Source organism: Trachymyrmex cornetzi, unplaced genomic scaffold, assembly GCF_001594075.2.
Source record: "Trachymyrmex cornetzi isolate Tcor2-1 unplaced genomic scaffold, Tcor1.1 scaffold123, whole genome shotgun sequence".
Lineage (NCBI taxonomy): Eukaryota > Metazoa > Arthropoda > Insecta > Hymenoptera > Formicidae > Trachymyrmex > Trachymyrmex cornetzi.
The window spans coordinates 273,705-297,155 of record NW_017295795.1 but is presented as its reverse complement, the minus strand read 5'-3'; the positions used below and the strand labels follow the sequence as shown (position 1 = coordinate 297,155).

The 23,451-nt window shown below is 37.6% G+C and overlaps 4 protein-coding genes across 6 annotated transcripts in view; 1 reads left to right on the top strand and 3 right to left on the bottom strand.

Moving 5' to 3' along the window:
• Positions 1-1,670, bottom strand: part of Miox (Myo-inositol oxygenase) — an 8,965-nt gene extending 7,295 nt beyond the window's left edge. Inside the window, exon 1 of the mRNA XM_018521128.1 lies at positions 1,580-1,670. Within this exon, the coding sequence (XP_018376630.1) occupies positions 1,580-1,597 (18 nt within the window). The 5' untranslated portion in view covers positions 1,598-1,670. The remainder of the gene's footprint in view (positions 1-1,579) is intronic.
• A 2,218-nt stretch (positions 1,671-3,888) lies between these two features.
• su(w[a]) (suppressor of white-apricot) lies at positions 3,889-9,825 on the bottom strand. 2 transcript variants are annotated; one of them, XM_018521378.1, is made up of 8 exons: positions 9,559-9,825; positions 8,264-8,433; positions 7,964-8,166; positions 7,654-7,876; positions 7,329-7,408; positions 6,358-6,525; positions 4,983-6,265; positions 3,889-4,195 (listed from the first exon to the last, which is right to left on the bottom strand). In XM_018521378.1, exons 1-8 carry the CDS (start codon positions 9,753-9,755, stop codon positions 4,039-4,041), a joined length of 2,481 nt encoding a protein of 826 aa, XP_018376880.1. In that variant the 5' UTR covers positions 9,756-9,825; the 3' UTR covers positions 3,889-4,038. The 2 variants fall into 2 exon arrangements, with proteins under 2 accessions (XP_018376880.1, XP_018376888.1); XM_018521386.1 differs by having other exon boundaries at positions 4,983-6,268; positions 6,364-6,525.
• A 1,718-nt stretch (positions 9,826-11,543) lies between these two features.
• On the top strand, positions 11,544-16,811 carry lin (protein lines homolog). Its single transcript, XM_018521398.1, has 2 exons — positions 11,544-12,575; positions 13,408-16,811. The coding sequence occupies exon 2, from the start codon at positions 13,493-13,495 to the stop codon at positions 15,317-15,319; it is 1,827 nt and encodes a 608-aa protein (XP_018376900.1). The 5' UTR covers positions 11,544-12,575; positions 13,408-13,492; the 3' UTR covers positions 15,320-16,811.
• A 2,723-nt stretch (positions 16,812-19,534) lies between these two features.
• Positions 19,535-22,850, bottom strand: Rnf11 (Ring finger protein 11). Of its 2 annotated transcripts, none has more exons than XM_018521761.1 (2): positions 22,084-22,850; positions 19,535-21,044 (listed from the first exon to the last, which is right to left on the bottom strand). In XM_018521761.1, exons 1-2 carry the CDS (start codon positions 22,222-22,224, stop codon positions 20,661-20,663), a joined length of 525 nt encoding a protein of 174 aa, XP_018377263.1. In that variant the 5' UTR covers positions 22,225-22,850; the 3' UTR covers positions 19,535-20,660. The 2 variants fall into 2 exon arrangements, with proteins under 2 accessions (XP_018377263.1, XP_018377269.1); XM_018521767.1 differs by having other exon boundaries at positions 22,093-22,846.
• Between the last annotated feature and the right edge of the window lie 601 nt (positions 22,851-23,451).

Sequence of the window (23,451 nt, the reverse complement as noted above, 5' to 3'; positions counted from 1 at the left end):
TACCATTCCCATTGCGTGTAGACGTTTTCCAACAGTGGATCTATCAACATTTAACTCTTTTGACAACCTATCGAGCGATAAACATGAATCTTCTTCGAGTAATGCTTGTAATTCTGCATCTTGAAATTTTTTCGGTGCACCTTTGCGTTCTTTGTCACGCACGTCAAAATCACCACTGTTGAATCGCCGAAACCATTCTTTACGACTGGTTTTCGATGGAGCATGCTCACCGTAAACATCTACGAGCAAACGATGCGATTCTGCAGCACTTTTCTTTAAAATAAAATAATGGAGTAAAACTTCCCGCAAATGTTGCTTTTTTAGAGTAAATTCCGACAGGATCCCGTTTGCCTACAATCCCGATTGCACACACCACTCATATCAGCTGGTGCCTAGTAATTTTTCACTGCTTTACCAATGAGAATATTTCGTCAACGACAACAAAGGAAGGGTTTTCTACATCGTATCGTAACTAGCGATGAAAAATGGATCTATTACGATAACCCTAAACGCTTGAAAGCATGGGTGATGCCAGGTGAACCAGGTCCATCAACGCCAAAACGAAATATCCATGCTTCGAAGATTATGTTGTGCATCTGGTGGGATCAGAGAGGTGTTATATATTATGAGCTGCTCAAACCGTCCGAAACCATCACTGGCGATCGTTATCGACTACAACTGATACGTTTAAACCAAGCTTTGAAAGAAAAACGACCGGAATGGGACAATAGGCACAATAAGCTGATTCTGTCACATGACAACACGCTAGGTCACGTTGCAAAACCAGTCTAGAAATACTTGGAAGGAGTAAAGTGGGAAATTCTGCCCAACCCGCCGTATTCACCGGACATTGTTCCTTCAGATTTCCATTTGTTCCGATCCATGCAGTCGGCCCTTTCTGGAGAACGATTCAATTCTTATGAAGATATCAAAAAATGGCTTGATGAATGGATCGCTTCAAAAGAACCAGATTTTTTCATTCGAGGAATTCGTTTATTACCGGAAAAGTGGGAGAAAGTTGTCGCTTCCGAAGGAGCATACTTTGAATAAACTCACTTATATAGATTTGTTTAAATAAACACATATTTTTCTTTTCAAAAAGGGCGGAAACTTATTTCCATACCCAATATATATATATATAAAATATCTTGAGACGCGAAAAAATTATCAAGCACATTTCACGCACAATTTCACGATATCCATAGAACGAATTCCACACGAAAGAAAATAAAATTCACATGTCTCTCTCTCTCTCTGCATAATATTTTAATCGCGAATTCGAATAAAACGTATTCGTTCAAAAATAATGTCTACTAAATTAATTGGTTTTTTATATAAATTGTATAAAAAATAAATTCAGAAATACACAATAAATTGATAAATGTTAAAAAATGACATAATAATTTGGTCAACTATATAAATATAAGTATCACCTGTTAAATTTACAAATTAAGAAATAATTTATAAAATAATAATAAAATTTCTCGAGAAAGTCTCGTTCTTCGCAATGTTATCTTATTAAACCTTGAATTCCGAAATTTTAGAAACGAAATCGAGTTAATAATAAATAACAACTTACAGCTGTCGCGACGGACATTTTCGTAATTGTATGATTACTGGTGGAAATGCAACTGCCGTCTGTCTTACCCTGTATAGAACTGTGAGTTAACTTATAAAGTCGAAGACAGTTCACCCTTGATCCCCGTATCGCTTGGACCGACGATGGTGGTGGTGGTAGTCACAAGCGCAAACGTCAAATCACATCGCCGCTGTCTATCAGCACCCTTCCCTCTCCATATTCCGCAATTTCGAACTATTGTAAACATGAATATATGTAGTAAACGGAATAAATTATTGTAAATTTTTATCTGATACCACATCTCTGCAATTTACGTAAAAATTATTGCGTCATACAAATCGGTATAGCGCTATTTGCGTTTAATATGCTATGCGATAAAAGTATTAAAAAATGAATTATTGCAAATTTCTATCTATCAAAATATCAAATCCCCGCGATTTACAAATATGCAAATTATTGCGTCGTACAAATCGGTCCAGCATGATCTGCATTTAAATATACGCCATGCGATAAAATTATTTAAGTATCTAAGAACGCTTTCAGATTCTCGTGAAATTTCCAGTGCAGCTCGAGCAGTTCAAGTCAGAGTTAATTTCTTAGATAAGCAAATGCCGTCGCGTTAAAATCAAAATATGGTAATTATCACGATAATTATAGAAATTGGACCAAAACTGATGTAAAAAGATATCATTTATCGTCAGTCGTGAATGACGTTCTTTATGATGAAAGAAATAATGAGCTCTATGAGCGCTTTGAAAAATAATTTACGACTGTAATTTCTTTATTTTAGCGATTTGCTTTCAATGTCATGAATGCATGTCTTGTTCATTGCGTTCTTCCAAAGATTCGCTCAATCATGAAAAACAGCAAATTCTATAATAACGAAATAATTAATATAATACATTTTAATATTCTAAACTAAAAAGCAAGTAAAATATATGCGACGAATAAGAAAGTGTTTTAGAATGCCTGATAATTTTTAACATCGCTTTCAAACTGAATGAAATTAGTTCCTTTTGATAAAAAAAAAAAAATGCGTAACAAAATAAAATAATGAAACAAATGGATGCCGATAATAGTAAATAATCTAAAAATAAATTTCTAAATTGTCTACTCAGAGATCAGTGATTTGTAACACTAATAATAGTGACGTATATATATATAAATAGTTCGTTTAATCGCGTTGCCATAATGCTCGGTTGACACTTGGCACAACCGACGTGCGAATGATGTCAAATATATAATAGAATTGTTACCATTCCGCGGCAAATGGATTCAATTGCTACGCGTTTATGGGTTGCGCGTGATGTGTGAAGTTCTTTAAGGATTCAGCGGTTGCGCGAAAATGCGATGACAGGATGATAAGAAAATGATATAACATTAGCATTTTACGTATGCAAAAGATAGTATTTACAATTTACGCCAAGCGTGGAAATATCCAATTTGATAACCTTTGATATTGCATAATATCGCCAGCTTTATATGACTCTCAGAAAACCGTATGTTCATATGTGTATTATCGAAATTATTGCAATTCATCGTAAACTCAATATTTTTTCAAACGTATCAGACTTCGAATGATGTCTAATATTTTGTATATTTAAAGACCAATTTGCTTTTCAGATATTATTTTCAACTCGTAATATATAATTCTTCTGTAGAGTACTAAAAATTGGCTTAGAAAAATAAAGAGAAAGGAATTTATATATATATATATATATATACATGGATAATACTTTTGAGACTTTCACAGGTATTTTTTTCAGTGATACCAAAGGGTTTACGGGTTATCAATTGGTGTTGTGATCCATTGCTAATACCAACATTTCGTGAACCTTGTCGTTCACTTCATCAAGGCGAGGAGCGCACTGATATAGTATCAGTGCGCTCCTTGCCTTGGGTAGCGATCATGTAACTTTTTCTTTAGAACAGAAACGTGAAAAGTAAAAATTTGTATACATGTATGTATGTACCTATAAATACACACACATATATACAAAAAATTTTCATTTTACGTTTTCTAGGGAAATAATATATAATCTCTACCCTGATGAATAGCAAGGTTCATGAAACGTTAGCATTAACAATGGAACACGACACAACGATAATTCGCATACATATAAATAATTGAAAGAAATTCAGGAATAGGAAGTTTGGTAAATAGTTGAGCAGTAGATAAATAAGCAACTTCGAAAAATGTTATCATCGGATGAATGAGTAATGGAAAATGGAAAGAAACATATGTAAGAGACGCAAGAGGTATACTGCAAACACCTGGAAAGATTAAAGAGTAAATTCTTCGTATTTCTTCATGACAAAGGTGGTATCAAATTTGTCGCTGTTACAATACGCGATTATAATAGATGTTATTTATAATAATATAGAGATATATATATGGAGATGTACGTATATACATTTTTGACATAAACTTATTTAAAAATCAAGCAGAAATACGATCATCAAGGCGAGCTGGAGTCCGAATAGCTCGTGTTGCTCTCTCGCCGTCGTGAATTATGTCGGTGCGAGGGACTGCGCGAGCGTGATCTGTGCCGCGAGGATGACTTCTTGCTCTTCTTAGATCTGTGCGAGCGAGAGGAACTTGAACTGTCGTAATTGCTGAAACGTTCATGTGAATTTAATAATTAAAATAATAGTGCAGTTTTTAAAAAGCGATGTTTTAAAAGAAAAACTATAAGTGAGATTATAAATTTAACAATAAATAGTTTCAACAGAATGCATGTTAAAGGAAAAATATAATGTAATTATAATGAATATATATAAGGGGGATAAACACATCCAGAAAATATACTTGTTTTATAAATAAGAGGTTGCTCTATCTCATTTGTTTTTACTATAGATTCTATCCTTATTGGAAAACATGCTCGAATAGTGTAACAACCGCTACAATGTAATGTTATATCATCCTTCCAGCAGAATATCTTCTAATTGCTTAAAAGATATTGGAGGAGGAAATCTGTTTCTCATTCTGCTCTTCAAAATAAAATAATTCCGACGATTAAATTAGGCAATTGCATTGATCAAGAAAAGTATTGAAGTTCTCGAAGACAGAGAATAATTTTGGAAAATAGAGTGAGAAACAAATTTCCTGTTCTCATATTATTTATATAAGCAATTGAAAAATAATCTACTAAGAGAATTCAAAATTCGAGTGGTAATTATTTAAACATTATGTGACTTTATTTCAACAAGGATAGAATGTATATTAAAAGCAACTAATGAGCCAATCTATTATTATAAGTAATAAAAAAAGTTAATATATCCTAGATGTTTATATTATTTCATCTATTTCCTGTATCTCTTTAAATAAATATAATAATATTTGAACTTTTATACTGCTTTATTCATATTGCACTCAGTGTTACAATTAAATAACTTCAATTACCTTCGATGAGAACTTTTCTTTTTCTTGTGTTTCTTATGTAATTTGTGCCTATCCGTGCGACTTCCGCTCCGACTCCTGGAACGTTGTCGCGACCTCTTGCCGCTCAGGTCCGCGCTCTTCAATCGATCCATTAGGGAATTACTGCATGTTTTGGTATCTTGTGAAGATCTGTCTTTACTGTCCTCTAGGGATGGCGATGGCACGGAGTGTACTTCGTCCGAATCGTCCTTTCGGGAATTCGGATTCACCGTAGTAGAACCAGTCTTAAGTGCTGGTGTCTGGATGTTGCTGAGAAATATAGCAGCTCTCTTTTTTCTTTCAAGTTGTAACTGTCGTTCTTTGGAAAGTAATTTATCTCGCGCGGCCGCTGCCAGCTTATCCTTGATTCTGTCTTCTTGTGCTTGTTTCTGCCTGATCTCCTTCTGACAATCCTCGAGAATATCGTCCGTCAAGTCTACCAACTCTTTGTCATCGCTCTTCAGTTTCTTCTCTAATTTCGGTAGATCTTTGTCTCCAATAGCAATCGAAAAACTCGGATCGGCAGTGCTATCTTCAGGCGAACCGGGTTTAGAGTTAGCATCCTTTTTATCGCTCTCCATCTCTTCATCGCTCTCCTCCAATGGTAACGCGTTCCTCTTCTCGATCACCGTGCTCTCCCCATCTTTCGGTTTTTTGATGGAGAACGATACAGTGGTAATCTGTTTCGCAGATCCTGTGCTCTGTTTCATTTTCGGGTCTCCACCGTTCTTCTTCTTTGCTTGTATCATTTTCACTCGTTTCTGAACTTCCTCCATTCGCTGTTGCTTCTTCTGTAATTCCTCCAGTTTTTTCTGCTTCTCCTCCTGTGGTTCCTGTTTCTGCAATAGTTGTTCCTCCGTCAACACTTTCGGATTTATCGCACCCTCGTACACAGTCAGTTTGTGCGCGTAGTAACCATGGTACTGATGGGACAGCTCCAAGAAATTGAATCGAGGATCCCCTTTGTTCTTCACAATCGTTTCAAAGTCGCGCCCGTTCTTCGCCACATAACTCGCCATCTTGTCAATGATGATCTGAACATCTGCTGGTGGCACAATAAATGACGGCCGGCTTAATGGTTTTTGCGCAGGTATTCCATATGGTACTAACGGCGTGGGTGTCTCCTTAGGCGATGCGGTTTGCGACGTGGCCGTGTCGTTCGACATAATTGGCATAGGGAGTTGTGAAGGTGATTGCATTTGTCCGTTTGATCCATATATAACTGGACCATGTGAGTACTGCATAGGTGTGGGATAAGGATAACCCTGGAAAAAAGAAGTGGTAATGTAATGAAAATAATATTAAAATGTTCATGTAAACTTTGATGTATTCTACTATTAACATGTTTGAATTGTACCTGTGGTGGCATCGTATGATAATATCCTGTAGATGACATTGACTGCATCGTCGCATCTAATCCTTGTGGTGTTTTGGATGGTGGTGGTTTCCCTGTGATCTTGTTCACGAGCATGGAATACGCGCAATCCGCTGACGGTTTATACTGTATGCTCGGTATACTAGGTGCCTATAAGCGGAAAGAATTCTCTTATAGTAGTTCTCTCTGTACATATTTAATCTATTCTAAATTTATTTATATATCCTCTATGATACCTATTAAAGTACAACTGGAAATATAATGAATTTATTATATATCTACATTATATCTATGAATATAAACTTTAGATAATTTTAAAAAATATGAGAAAATTATTCCAAAAAGCATATTTTTTTAATATACAATAAATTGCTATTTGTAAATAGTAAACAATTTTAATAATAATGATTGTTGTATATACTTGCAAATTTAGGAGCCTATTCTGTAATTCTTAACAACTATAAAATGCTACAATCACGGAATAGGTCTCTTATATTAATTATATTTAAATTGTTTACTTCATTATTTTTCTATTGACAAGTGATAAAATGATAAAATGATACACGTATTTGCTGGGTTTTTTAGACTACCATCTATACATTGAACGCGCACGGAAAAGGAAAAAATTTTTAATTTTAAATGGTGTAATAAATAAATAAATAAAAATGTACGAGAATAGGTCCAACGCATACCAGAATCAGTCCTGGAAGCAGAAATATTTGACACATAAATTAGTGTTGCAGAGTATTAATAACGTTTCATCCTACTGTGATCTGTGTGAATTTTAAGATTCCCATTCTTAAAAATAATGTGGTCCAGCTAGGGATCTTCATATTTTGAACTACCCGGAACATAAAATTCTTCTGCATGAGAGCGCAGGGACCGCTTATGCATTTTTAAGAACAGATTAATGTACAACGTGCAGAGTAACATGTATACCATGCAAAACGTACCGCTTCGATCTTGGTAAGTGATGATGCGAGACTTGGATGCAGATAGGATTCGTCATCTTGGTCAGACTCTTCCTCTGGTTCTTGAAAGAAAGGATAACAATAAGACTCACGCACATCTCAAGATCATCAAGATGGATTACGCATAGGTTACCAATTATAGAGTATTAACAAAAATTTATGGCAATACTTACGGTAAGAAAAAATTAAGTAGAATCAAAGTAGGTGTGGGTAATCAAATCCTGCTTTATGTTGCTTCAATTACTTCAACTCAACTTCAATATAATTACTATAAGACATTGCTTGTTATAGAAAATGATATGCATACCGGATTCTTCTTTCTCAGGTTGTTTTTCAGGATTATATTTTCCACTCTTGATAGCATCGAGGACATATTTGTAATATTGATGGAGCGGCTCGTCTATCGATAGGAACGCGAATTGTGGATTGTTTGCCTGTTTCGTCTTTATGAGGATTTCCAATTGGCTTCCGTGTTGACTTATAAACAGCGCCGTTTTCATTATAATGGCATTCAGTTTCTGTGTTTCCGGCTAAACATTCACAAAATCAACATATTATATAATCATATTATCTAATACTCATGAATATAAGAAAATAAATACAAAGTGACATCTCACTAGGATCATTCCCTCAGGAATTTCCAGTTCAGGCGGCGGTACGAATGCCTGATCTTCCTCTTGCGAACCCTCCGATTGTTTCGGGCTCTGAGAATCCTCGCCAGAGGCTTTATGACCATTTTCATCTTCATTATAATTATATCCTACTTGATTGTACGAAGATTCGGAATCCAGTGCTTGATGCAACCTCTTTATCTCCTCTTCTGTAATACAAATTGTGATTAAATTTTTGTAACGTCCAAGAAGAAAGTTAATAAGAAATATAATCAAAACGCTCTTGAAACAAAAGAAATACGTTACCATGATACATGGATTCCTCTGCATCATTGTTATAGATGGACCGATACCGCTCCTCGTCACAGAGTTGCTCTACTTTCAGTTCTTCCTCGGTAAGTATTGTCCGCTGATCAAAACCACCTGGTGGTGGCTCGTGAATCCGTAAGTCAGCCAGCGCCCCTCGTCCATCGTACCTATACACATACAATACATCTGTTAGAGGAAGAAGATGATATCGTTTTAGTTGTTTTCATATACAAGTTGGTCACAGCATCTGGAAATGTTAAGTCAAGAAGTAAGTCCCACCAAAGCGATTTTTCTGAAATAGAACAGAGCTATAAATGATGCCTCGAGTAACGTTTCTACCTCTGCTTTTTCGAAATATCAACATACTACAATAATGTGGATAAATATTTTACATATATATAATTATAACTATTTCAAGTAACACAATTATCATTTCTAAATTACAGTGTTACATTCACAATTACATTTATTTTTAAATTTAGCATACAGATACTCGAATGTAGAGATTTATTACATCTTGTTACATATACATGTTTAAGATCGATATAACAAAACATGGACTCAGTCTATTGCTGATGTAAATTAGGATGCATTCCACTCGACGCTTGCAACGCTCATGGAATCATTTCATCCTTGTTATTTACCAAGTGTTAAACAAGAACAAATAATACTCACGAGCATTGGGAGCACAAAGTGGAACGCAACTAAACATACACGCATGTGCATATATTATAGAGACTGTCGAAAGAAATCCACAACTGTAAGCTTGTGAGTATAAGTAACAATGTCCTGGTGCGCGTCTCCCGAGGCAAAGCCTGAATCTAATGTGCCAATACATACCGTGCTGAACGGTCGTATAAATACCTACAACCGTCAGCCTTTGCCCATTTGTCTCTCAACGCCGTGTCTCACCTTGCTGCTGTACAGGCGGCCAGCCACAAGCGTCACGTCTCACCACAGCACCCGTGCAGAGCGCGTAAATCGCGCTGCCACACTGCGCGTTTTTCACAGCCGAGAGAACACCTGCGGAAGCCTTAAACAGTCTCCAGTTTGCTTATCCAGAGATTAACGATGAGAAGGGGGGACCTCGCTTTTTCGCTTCTAAATGCAGTACTTGGTTTTGATTTATTTTTGTTTTCGAATTTGGTGGTCGGTTTTTTTTTTGCGGTCGAGGTCAGTCGTTACTTTTTTCGTTACGTTTCGTTGTCGGGGAAACGTAACGGTGCGTGGTCATTTATGGCATGAGAACAAATATCCTAGATGAGAAATTTGTCTAGGTTAGAGAAACGGACCTGTCTATCCTCAACGTGTTATCGCCCATCCATGGTATCAAATGCTTTCCCTGATCAATCATTTTCGCCTTGTCATCATCGCGAAATAATTTGCAGCTATATCCAAACACCAACAGCTCCTGCGGTTCCTCGTCGCTATTCTTTTTACGCAGAATGCCCGAGTCTACCATCCACCGTTGGCTTTTCGAGGACGCCATTTTCCGTTTCAACTGCTCCAACTGCGACTGCTCCGATCAGCTCCGATCCGACTCATCAGATCAGACTGCTTCGAGCCAGTTCGAGCAAAGCTTCGAGTGACTTCGCTTCGAGCTTCGAGTCAATTCGACCGGATGATGACACCGGCGGCGGGGGGGAGGGACGAATGCGTGAGGAAAACGCGCGTTACTCCCACTTCCGGGATGCGCGCGCACGGAATGCGAGGAACGTTCATGTCCATGAATGTCCGTCGTGTTTAAAATTCGTGATATCTGAGAAAATTTGGCGTACAATCGTTAATCAATATCAAGGGTCAATTTTGATCACCCTGATGACCTGTTTTGACGCTGAAAATGAGCGTCGTAGCGTCAGATGAAAATCCAGCCTTATACATAAAAAAAATTTGTTTGACGTATGGATACAAATTAAGAATGGGTGCTTTTCCATTTGATGATACAAGTCGACGCAAGTGTCGTTCTATCTTTGCCACTCTCTGAATGTCAATAAGGATAGAACGACGCTTGTATCGACTTGTGTCATCAAATGGAAAGCATCCAATATCTATTTCTTTAGATTTATTTTCTAAACATGAAAGTACTTCACTATTGCTTTAAACGACTGGTGTCACCGTAATCTCAGTTTTTTTGTCTATATATCACGAAAAAAATCCTCCTCACTACTACTAATACAACTACGACTGGAAGTTAATTGTTTAGTCTGAGAGTAAATTGCATTTTTGCAATACAAGTTATCTACTTCCTTTAAAAAAAGTTCTTTACATAACTCTATGTTATCTTCTGGCACCCAATTTAATTTAAATCTAGGTAAACTGATAGCAGATATAATAAACGGTTTACTATCAGGTGATCCAAGATCAAAAATATGTTTAAATCGCTTTTCTAAAGCTTGAGTCATTCCAACTACAAATGCGTATATTAAATGCGTAAATTTTGCAAGTTTTTGTCTTAGTATAGTAATTGTAGGTGCTACCAAACCTAAAAAATTTATTTTTTTATCCTTGTAACATATCAAGACTTGTTGCTAAAGGAGATATAATCAAAATAAATTCTTCTAAGAAGTCAATTTCAGTTGGTTTCAATTTTTGGAGCTTTTTTATAATACTCTTGTACAATCTTAGATAGTTTGAAAATGATAACATTTCTTTTATCTAAGATGAGATAAAGATAATCTATATTCTTAATAATCTAAATAAAGATAAGATAAAGCCATTTCTTTTCATCTAAATGATTATCTAGATAATTTTATCGAGATAACGGAAAACACTGCTGACGACACAATTGTACGAAACCTCAAGTATACCAATCTATACCATTTTACGTGAAACTTTCCACATTATTGGACCTATTTTTTCCTGTACTGAGAGAACATATAGTAAATTTTAGTAAACGTTTGCTTGAATAATATTTGCTAAATATTTACTAAGTGTAAATATATATTTATTTGAGAATAAAAATTAATTTGATTCAACGACCAGTAAATATTTATTTACCATACGTAAACATTAAGTTAGTACGACTACAGACAAATATTTGTTAAAATTTAGTACATTTTTCTCAGTGTAGACTGCACTAGAACTTCCTTTCCGGCTTAAACCAAATATCAAGCATATACTTGTTTTATTTTAAGTTTTAAAAGTGTTAATTTTTAATTTCTAATATATTAATAGAAAATAGACTTTTTTCAAGCGAAAAACGACGCAATCGTTATCGAGAATCGAGATGGTCGAGCCGATTCAAATCGGCCGCCACGGCGCTGGCGTTGGGCGGCCGGGCGGGGGCGCCCCGATCGCTGCTGAGTTGCCGATGATCGCGCGCTTATTTATCGCGCACATCGCACGGCATTTCGTTACGGGCGACTTTAATCAGCGATAAACGGCGTATTTCGCGCCCGCGGATCGTCATACAGAACGGCGTGCGCGTCCGCCGGCAATTGGCCGCGCGGTAGCACCGCGTACCGCCCCCTCAGTACGTTATGGAATGCGCGACGGACTGCTACCGTGTTACGCGGCTCCGCACGATGCCCGGCCGTAGAGGCACGCCAACGGACCGGAATACGTACGTGCGACGCGGCCGCGGCCACGACGTCTCGCCGCCCGACACTGGACACGGTGCGTCAGGTACGTGCCTCTGCCATCGACCGTCGTGCACCCTTCGACCGTTTGTCGATCACGCGAGTCCCCGTGTCATATCTCGCCGCCGCCGTCGCCGTCGGTAGCACAACGTATACGTGGCAACAGAGCGAGTGTGGCCGCTGTGCCGTGCGAGCGCTGTGTGCTCCGTGGGTGTCACTTCCTAGTCCGCGAGGAATCCCGTGGCGTGCGTTCGCCACCGATTCGTGGGGATCCCGCGTTTCATCGCGTATCCCGCGTAACGTAACGTAACGTGACCTTACCGCGTCCCGGAACGGGGATCATCAGCCCCGTGTCCAACGCGACGCGCGACGGGGACGGGGACGGGGAGACGAGAACGGGACGCGACGCGACGCGACGCTGCGGATCCCCGTGCGTGATCGGAACCCCCTCGGGGGTGTGCTCAACACCTCGGTCGCCCGTCGACACCGGAACGTCGGCGTCGTCGACCCGGTCTTACGTTCGTCCCGTTCTCGCGCGCGCGCGCGATCTGCCATTGAAGACTCCTCTCTTATCTTGGAACGAGCGAATTCCTGGATCTTGAAGAATGGGAGGAGTTTAGCGTCGTCGAGCACGTTGCCGAAGGATATTGAGCTGCCGTTCGCAACGTCTTTTAGGAGCCAGGAAGCAGTCCCTTCTCAGCGAAGATAGCGCGGTGGGAATTTATAATGGTGTAAGTTGGCCTGTTGCCTACTGGCTTCTGGTGTTACACATAAGTCATCGTCTACCGCGCTTCTGCCTTGTTGCTGGTATCCAAGGTGACTTTGCGTTTATACAAAAAAGTGCGCGTACATTTTCAAGCTCACAGGGTAATAATAAAGCGGGATAATTGCATAAAAAAGAAATAAAAAAATGTTTGAAGGAATTAGAGTGCCAAAGTGTATAATCATTTGGTAATACTGCAGGTGCAGGTAATAAATCTCAATTATTTAATTTTTCTCTCTCTCTCTCTCTCTCTCTTCAGAACGTTAATCTTATGAAAGTGTTTGTATGACTTTCTTCACAAAAGTCCCATGAAAAATGAAAAATGAATGTATGTTTAGATTTACAATTTATGTAATAGCAATATTTAGGCTATGTTTCAAAACTCATTGCCAGTAGTAAAAATCTATAGTGCAGGTTACATAAACTATAGACTTTCAGCACTGGCAATGAATTTTGGAACAGCCTTAACCAGTGGATTTTAATTAGCCATTAATTGTAAGGTATGGAATCCATATTATGGATATATAAGGTTAAGAGAAACTGTAAATCAAATCTCATCTTGGCATGTAAGCTGAAGAAACTGGCTGCATTCGGTAGAAAAAGCAGCTTTGCAACTGTTGCAAAATTCTTTAATACAATTGGTCTTATTTTCTCACTGACTCTAAATATATCTAAACCAATCATATTGAAAAATCTTATAACAATTGCAAAGCTGCTTTTTTTGCTGTATTAGTCATTGTAAACCAAATCCTATCTTGATATATGAGCTGAAGCAATAAATTTTATTCTATTTGCAACAGGTATTCCCGGTGGGCCTGCTTATTAGCTGACTACAATGGCTAACTACAATGGACTGACACAGAATACGATCAACTTGATATTTGGATGCTCCTCTCTTTGCGGCATCACTTGCATAAAAGAGCTAGCTTGACGAGAGTTGATGGTGCACCCTGTCGCTGTTGTCCTCCAGTCAACGTAATGGAGGAACCGGTTAAAAAAAAGCAGCGCATTGAGATTAGCGCAGGTAGCAAAAACTTGCTTGCTGATATCGAGGAGCTGCAGAGGAACCTGCTAGCTCGATGTTTATGCAATATGCCGGAGAGCAGTTTGCGCAAGCCATTCACCAGCTTCACAGTGGAGGAGACTGACGGTAGCATCCGTTATGCTGTTCTGTCTGATTGGGACACGGTTCAAATCCTGGAGTATCTTAGCGCCCTACAGCTGCTGTTCGAGCTGGCTATCAAGCAGAACGCGAAGAACGTTATGTGCAAACGAGTGGTGGATGTCTGCGACGCGGTGGCGCGAAACGAGCACGGCATCGTCGATCAGATTATCGACCTGTCCTACACGACCAATAAATTCGTGTCGTACGCAGCAAGTCGCGTGATCGCATCGTTCTTTATCGTCACGAGAGACAATGTGGAGGCTGCCTGGCTGGAGAAACTCACGCAGTCCCTAGTTAACACACACTCGCCCAACCAGATGTTGTTTACCCTAGATGTGGTCAAGAGAGTGGTCGAACATAAAGACTGTAGTATACATCCAGAGGATGGAGACACATATTTGCCACCACCCGGTTGCAATACCTTCGTCATCACCGACTTTGACAGTACGACGATCAAAGCAATGTGCGTGAAGGCGCTCGAGTCTAAGTGGACCATTCTTGTGTCCAAGTTCAATGACATTCTTGGGGCGTACACGCCGCAACACGCGTCCGTTGTCATCACGTTTCTACATTTGTGGGAGACCATTATTTCGGTTAAAGCCAATCTTTCTGTCATCGACACCAAGACATTTTACTCGCAGTTGAATAATCTCGTACTGTTATTAAATGCTAATGTGCCAGGCGTAATCTGGCGACATTTGCTTAGACTCTTCAACGAGGTACTGTGCTACGGTAGTACTCTAGCACTACAAGACGTACTACCGGACGAGCCGTGCTCCCTGGCGCACCTGATCGTGCGTGCCGTCAAGGATTGGCGTCTGCTCGACGCGTTGCCGTATCGTCACGGTTCTGGCAGGTTTGGCGGTGGCACCAGCGAGGGTGATCGTCCTCTGCTGCAGAAAATGGTGTTGTTAGTGCTGAAAAGCGTTGCCGTGACAGTACGGGAGACGCGCAGCGACTCTAGCGACTCGTCTCTCGGTTCTGAAGTCCAGGATCTCGATGAAGACATGGCGGTAATAGAGAGGAGTATTCGCGAGGTACTACGTCAGTTGGACCAGTGCGTAAAGGCGTTGATGCCCTTCCATCCGGAGATGCCGCTGTCGCAATGGGTCGTCCAGATGTTTCATGACCAGGATGATTTTCTCATAGAGGGTATGGTCTGCTGTCTAGATGTTGCCGTGGGCTTATTCTATCGAGGTCCACCACAGAATGATCTGGGCCAGATGCTCAGCCCTACGTTGACCTTCGTGCAATTCATCCGCGCCGTGTCGCACGACCCGGGCGTTCTGCTGGATCTGCTTGTCAGCAACGAAACTTGCTTTTTGCTGTATCTTTTGCGATTTCTCAAGTACATTAAACGTAATTGGATTGAGTTCGTCAGGTGCTGCGGCCGTGAGCTAGACAACACCATGACTGTACTGATAAGACTACGGCTGTCCATTGATCGGCTGGTATCCAAGAATCTGTTCCCTTATAATATTATTCCGGTTCTTCGTCTACTCGAGAAATGCGAATCTTTTTACGAAGGTAACGTGGAGAACGGGTAACAATCTCGTGTAACATAAAGGAGATGTTTGGAGAGATTTGAATCGCCACCAAGTCGACTGAGTGTGTACATTGTATGAACGGAAGGAAGTATTCTCCGATCTTAGCTTGGAATATCTATCTAGACTCAGAGAATGTTTCCATTTATACAGTTCCGTTCACACTAAATTTTGCCATCTGTAAAATATCATGTGTAGTGTACAGATTGCCGCATACCGTCCCGTAAACGCGAAACGGCCGGACTGACTCGCCGATTCGTCTTCTTGAGTTTTTCGAGCATCGATGTCAAGGACAGATGTCTTTAATGCTCAAAAAACTCAGGAAGACGAATGCGTTTCTTATTTATTAGTCTTTAGCGAAATTTTTCAATGTAGCTGGAATTACAAGATGGAAGAACTTCCGTCTGTTTACGAATTAGCGGAGTGTTGAGAGTTATTCAACCGCGATCAAGTCGGAGTACAAAAAAAAAGAACGAAATTCGCGTTGATTAAGTCTCAAAACGAAACTTCATTTGTGTGTCTTACAGAAATTTAATACTGGACAATTTAATGTTGGAAGTTACTTATTTTAAAAGCACTAAACAGTTCCAGTCAGCCAAGTCTGTTGAAAACAAATTTTGTTGACAAAAAGTACTAAATTTGATGCAAATTCTGTTACATTCAATGGATATTAGCAAATTGGTGGCAGATATACAATAAAATCCACTGACAAAATATGAGAATAAATTGTTGGCAAAATCGTGCAAAACTTGTTGACAATCTGACAGCAAATTGATAGCAAGAATCAATCAAGACTGACCAAAGCTTTGCTTGGTTCTTACTGATTAAATTTTGCTATCACATTAGTCAGAAAATTTTATTAGCAAAATATAGGCTTAAGATGTCAATTTGCCGAATATTTTGATTGAACTTGCCAATAATTTGTAAGCAAATTATTATTTTGCTAACTAGGAGTGTTTTTAATACTCAAGACAAATAATCAATCACTACTTTCTAGTACTAAATTTCTGTAAGGGATGGTGCTATGAATTATATTTCTGACACCATTGAAAACATACATATTGATGTATACCACTAGTGTAATATTTATATGTATACTTCGAGAGCTATTTGTACAATTTCCAGTCACACTTGTAAATGTAACTTTATTGTATTTTCATAAAATACCTGAGAAATCTGTACATATCTCACAAACATCAGAGCTGACTTTGTTCCAAATTTTGTGTTGGACGAAGTTACATAATCTTCCAATAATTCTGAAGGAAATTAAAGGAGAAAATTCTTGTTATATTAGTCTCGCATAAATTATAATGCAGCAAGTAGAAAAGATGTAACATATAGAAAATTATGTTGTCATCAGGTCTGGTCTCGTACAGCTTAAATAAAAACAGACATTTTGTAGTCTCAGATTCCTAATTTAAGAGCAAAGAGAAATAACGTAAAATATAATTTGCAAATGTCAATGTTATGGAGAATAATATAATAATTAAACGGCTTCATCCACGTACACAAGCTGAGTTTTGTGCAGGATCATACAATAATCCATATTTATTATAATATATAAAACCAAACGTTTCGGTCTGTCATCAGACCATTTTCAATAGTATTACGTAGAATTGTTAAAAATTTCTCAATAATTTTGAATATTTACAGATCGAAATTATTCTCGTTGTCATTATACTTATCGCTGTCCAATAATTAAAATATAATTTTCGAAGTATCATATATAACATTCGTCAACTGCATAAAACCATGGAAAACAGATAGGACATACTATATTTTCCATGGTTTTATGCAATTGACGAATGTTATATATGATACTTCGAAAATTATATTTTAATTATTGGACAGCGATAAGTATAATGACAACGAGAATAATTTCGATCTGTAAATATTCAAAATTATTGAGAAATTTTTAACAATTCTACATAATACTGTTGAAAATGGTCTGATGACAGACCGAAACGTTTGGTTTTATATATTATAATAAATATGGATTATTGTATGATCCTGCACAAAACTCAGCTTGTGTACGTGGATGAAGCCGTTTAATTATATTGTTTGTATTGATCCACGGTTAATAAGTATTCTTGTTATGGAGAATACTTCTGATTTTGTATTATTCGTACTCTATTACGCACAAAAAATTAAATCTTTTTAATCTAATATTTAAAATCTAAGCGGAAGAAAAAAAACATGACAATTATTCGCAGTTGTTTCGAGATTTCTGATAAAACGTAACTGTAAATAGTGACATTAACAACGCTATACAGGCGTGCTACGTATTCACACAAAACATTAAGATTTCCTTCTGTAAGTAATGTAATACACTAAAATTCTCACATTTTTACTTTTATAATTGTGGTGTCGTTTAATTCAATCTCCCCCTGTGATTAAGGTACGGTTTTGCTAGAATCGTTGTTATCTTAATTTTACAGCAACGTAGATTCCATGTTTTTGTGGAAAGATCAGATTCGATTGCAGCTGGAAGATATTTCTTTTTTTCAATCAAATATTTATTATCATCTTTCCCAAACGCAAATCAAATACAATTGCCATTATCGAAACTTACGATTATAATACGTAGCCCGGCAGATTGTCGTGATGTCCCACGATTAACTCTTTGTGTCACAACCGTTTTTTTTTTAATTTTCTATCCGAGGATTTTTCAGGTTACTGATTACGAATCAGAAGTCAGAATTTTAAAATTCAAAATGGCCGATCCAATATCGCGGACCAATAATTAATGTAATTTTTAATAAAAAATATTTAATATTTTATTATTTATATATATAAAAAAATAAATGTTTAATAAAAAAAGATTTTAATAATGACTTCAGATTCAGATATAGCAACCAAAATACCCCTAGAGACTAAGTTTCAAAATAATAAGAGCTTCTTCGTTTTTGGTTCATTATACCGATTCTGCTATTTTGGATTTTAAAATTTGAAAATTTTGATCTCTGATTAGGATTCAGTGATCCAAAAAATCCCTAGAACGGTATTATAAAAGATATTCGAATTATTTATTTGGATTTACAGTAAAATATCGATTTTTCTATATTTTTTAAAAGAATATTAATTTATAATTAAAAAAAAACGACGTATATATTGTATATTGGAAAAATCTTAAAATATTCTGAAAAATATTTTAAAACGCCCTAAGGGAGTATCTAAATTATCATTTTGATACTGATAATAGATGTAGTAGAAAATACATTTTTTTTTTAAGTACAACTTTAGACTATTTTAGTTATAATAATTACACTAATTACACAAATACAAATTTATAGTTGTACTTCTTTTAACACTTCATGTTCTAGGGATTCTATGAAAATAAAAAACCAGTATTAACGTCAAGAAATTCATCAAAATAATTAAAAATTGAATGAAAGAAGATGAAATTCTTAGAATATCGTTATAACACAAAGGGTTAATCGCGCAAATAATGTTCGATACATTGATTAGAGCGATGTAACGCGCTTATCTCACCGGGACAAACCGTCCGGATCTCCTTTTTGTTTCTCTTTCTTTTTTTACTTTAGAAAGATCCATATATAGAATTAAGTTTATAACGTTAGCCTTTCTTGGCTTATTTTTTTTTTTTTATAAAATTTACACTATTCTCTATTTAGAATTTGCAAATATAGCTCTAATTTAAACATTCGATCAGAGCGTGATCGAGGAATTTTGTGTCGAGATGGACAGCTTCCAGAAACACAAAAAATTTCTTACTAAATATTTATATTTGTGTATTAAATCATTATTTATATACCTCTGTACTTCGTCAATAAATCACTATTTCACAGCATCATTTTCCCATTTAAAATGAAAACTTAGTGGTATCGTATGTTAAGTTTTTTCCCCTTCTTTTCATAAATTAAATATTTAATTGCATTCTTTCCCTCTTTTTCTCTCTTCGATTCAAAATATTATTTTGCTTCAAGTAAAACTATTTATCGCATATTGTACATCGACGTACGAAACTACGCGAGACTGTAAATATCTCCGTAAAGTTTTTAACAGAACGGTAAATGTCCACTGCTTTACTGTAACTGCAGCAAGAATTAGTTCAACAAGCTTCACTAAATTAACAACAAAATCTAAGTTACGTAGCCCATTATTTAGCATGTAGTGTTCAACAGTGTGGATCATTTATCGCGTTTTATATTTCTCTCTCTTTCTTCTTAATTTACTGTTTTGTTTGCTTTTTTATTCGTTGCTATACATGTTCCCGTACTATCTGTAGGTATAATAAACCGTTAATCGTTCGTAGCATACAATGAAACATTCTCTCTGTACACGTTATCTAAATGAAAAATGTTCAATGTTCGTCGCGGCAGAAGCGATTCAAGCGATTTACGTAACGACATATGCGCGAGGCATCAAGAAAAATTAAAACATTGCGAGTACCATTAGTAAGAGACAGTCTTCCTTTTGTCACGAAAATATAACAGACTGTCGTCCGCGTAAGTCCCAAAGTTTTAAACGAGAAGAAAACCGCCAGTCTCTGCACGTGTTTACTGCACGTGTAAGCTGCATACTAAAACAAATCCTATCTCGTAAGCTTAAAATTAAAATTATCCACTAATTTACTTTACTCGAGAATAGGTACGTTATGTTCGGATTCAAGGGGGCGATTAAAAACAATTATGCAAGAGCAGAGAAGGAAAACACAATTTGCGTCGGCTCGTCAAAACATTCGCACAAGAACTTACATGAGAATTGTTACACAAAGCCGCCCGAGATATACAAACGACATAATAATTTCCGCACGTGTCGTACTTATGATCTCGTTACTACGCATACATATATATATTATATATATATATATATATATACTTATTGTTTCGACTATACCTATTGGTGCACATGAGGCTTACTCAACGTTTTATTGCACTTTTACATTGGGCCGTCTCTTCATCTTCTATTTTTAATTGAAAAATCAATGTACAAACAATTAAAACTCACTACGAAAAAGGATTTTGGGACCGTGATGTGTTTACTAGGATCTAATTAAAATCAAGTCTCGTTCTCCTCATAGGAAATGATCTAAAAAAAAACAAAATATTTGCGGATTTATAGAGAAGGTGTGTTCTTTGTGGTAGAGATTATTATATTAAACAGCGCGCGCGCATGTATATATCGTGTATAACGGCGAAATACAATCGGATCATTAACACGTGATCTCTCTACTATCCAGAAGCCTTTATACGTTCTATAGCAAAAGTAGCGACTCTCTATTTTTCTCGCTCCCACTTCAGTTGCGCTTCGCGTTTAGCCTGATAATTTAATCGCGATTCGCCGTTCGGCTAAACCGATGAAAATTCCTGTCATTCGTGTATTAAGTAGTCGGATGATATGAGCTAATTAGCGCCGCGTCCACCGGCTCCATACATGACGGACATGTCAGCGAGCGCAGCAACCAGTCGTCGATGCAGATCGCGTGGTAGGTGTGCATGCAGGGTAAATAGCGCACTTCTTCGCCGGTCTGCAGCTCCATCATGCATATCACGCACTCGCCCTTCTTAACACCGTCATACTCTCGCATCGGCAAATGCTGTATCAGTCCTATACGTTTTGCAATTCTCACTTGTTGTTCCTCTTCGCTCAAACCGGCAGAGCCAGTACTCTGTACCAAATTGACTCCGATCCCGCGACCAATATTCAAGTTGGTAGATTGTAAGTGACGTTCCCTCGTAGCGATCGACGGATAATAAGCTGCTTGCTGTAGAATATTAAAAAATTCATTAATATTCAACCACAACATTTTTCCACATATTATTTGTAGATCCTTAGAACTTGTAAAAGTACAGAAGTTATTTAACAGAATATACATATACTATTTCATTGTCAAAGTTGAGTAGGAGTGTTTATGCCACTTTATATACAGCAGCATTCAGTGTACACTAATCCAATGTAAGTCACTTCATTAGTTATAGTCTCTATATTTAAAATCAGGTCTATTTGGCTGATATTCGTAATTCATTCTTATATTTGAGACTGTCTTAAGTACAGTCTTAAGATGTCATAAGCCAATCAATTCTGCTGCGTTCAGCAGAAAAAGCAGCTTTGCAACTGTTGTAAAATTCTTGAATATGATTGGTTTATACATTTAGATCCAATGAGAAACTAAGGGCAAGACCAATCATATTGAAGAATTTTACAACAGTTACAAAGCTGCTTTCTCTGCTGAATGCAGCCAAGTATTCATAGTTGGTTCTTATTTTAAGATCATCTTAAGTAATATCTTAACATGCTAATACACACGGCTCTTCTGACTGGTTCATAACATGTTAAGACTGTACTTAAGACAGTCTTTGATATGGTATGAACACTGGCCAGACATCTGCATTAACATCTTAAGATATTATTTCAGACGGTCTTAAAATAAGAACCAACTATGAATACTGGTTTATAGGGCTGCATTAGCGTCTTAAGACATTACTTAAGACAGTTTTAAAATAAGTATGGACTATGAATACCACCTTATATATATTCAAATAAAGAAGAAATGACAAACAAAGGAAGAATATCACAGACAGGTCAGAGAAAAGATATATTCAAGGAGACAATGTTATTATACACTACTTGTATCATTCTACCTTTATTTTATGTTTAATAAAGAATAAAAATAGAATGCTACAAAGAATGCTAATAGCATCTTCTCAAACACACTCAAAGATTATAAAATATTTCGGGTAAGATAAAACGGACAACAAGGGTGATGAGACAGCAACAACAATAAGACAGTAACGGCGATGTACGTGAATTACGTTGTAGGGGATCGGTGGTCCAAGGCCCTCTTGCGAAGATCCGCTCGTGGACACATTGGGTTCGGGATTATTGCTCAGGAGGGTGGTATTGTCCTGTTGGTTGCCGGTGGCGCGTTTCAAGCAGTTGCCCATGGTTCTCTCTCTTTCTCTCTTTCTCTGTCTCTCTCTTTCTCTCTCACTGGCGGCAAGCTGTCAGCTTTGCAGGTCGCTCACACGTCGCATTCGCACGTCTACTCCAGATCGCGATCCCGCTCTCTCGTTCCGCGCGAGCGATTACAGGCTTCCGTGCAGACACGGTGACGACGGCGACAGCGCGACAGCGACTTTTGACGCACATTCGATGACCGTGCTCCTTGCCATTTCACCTGTATCGCCGCTCGTCACGGCGCGACAACAACCACCGATGACTTGTAGCGAGAAGCAGCACCACGTATGACGCTCGGCAAACGTGATCGAGGTGTAACAATGCCGTCGCAATAGTCGTCCAAGCGCAGCCGTCACATACCCCTTGATACCCCTCACTGATCACCGATCAGCAGCAGCAGACTCACTACTCACTACCAGCAGTACCAGCTGAGCGTCGCCATGATGCGCGGAACATAGCAAGCGATTCGTCTCATTCGTCTGCGCATCATTATGATAACGGAAGTTGGTCGATTTCAACGCATCACTCTCGCGACGATTTCCTCGATTTTATCTCGGCTTTGTGCGCAGATTGAATTGAATGATTCCTTAGTTATCTCCCTCTTTCTCCCACCTCCTCTTGAACTTTCTGTCCATAATGGAAGTAACAAAGTACCATTGCGCAGGCATTTTTGCTGGCCAATGAGAGAGCATGACTAAACTCAGCCATCTTGAGCAATTCAAATGCATATAATAATGGAAGATTCATGCAAAAAAAGTGAAATGATAACTACGGTGAATAAATGTTACAAAATAAATATATAAGTTGTATATATAATGTATAACGTTTAAAATGTTTATCTTTATTAATGAATATTTTTATATTATTTAGAGGTTTTTTATTTGTACTTGTTAAGGTAGTAATCGTTATTGGTTGAATGTCATAGATCTTAATGCGAGAATCGAGATTCATTATTTCGATATGATCAAGCGTTTTTTATTTTAAGTTGTCAACTGTCTTCCTTTTCTCGCTTAATACATTAAAATTGCGTCTGCCCGAATATTATACGTTTGTGTACTTTCTTGGACGACTATATACATTTTGCTGTATATATTTACTGGAAAGGAAATATGAAGTGGCTGAAAAAATGAAACAATACATAAATACAGTAGAAGCAAAATGGCAACTTCCAGTATCAAAAGTAAAGCGGGGAGCACAGACTCTTGCATAACGCA

What these genes read in the sequence shown, in the direction of transcription:
- lin (XM_018521398.1), top strand. Translation starts at nt 13,493, where the DNA reads ATGCTCCTCTCTTTGCGGCATCACTTGCATAAAAGAGCTAGCTTGACG.
- Rnf11 (XM_018521761.1), bottom strand. Translation starts at nt 22,224, where the DNA reads ATGGGCAACTGCTTGAAACGCGCCACCGGCAACCAACAGGACAATACC. An exon ending in TCCCCTACAACGTAATTCAC is followed by an intron (nt 21,045 to 22,083) that starts GTACATCGCCGT and finishes AATATTCTACAG; the next exon opens with CAAGCAGCTTATTATCCGTC.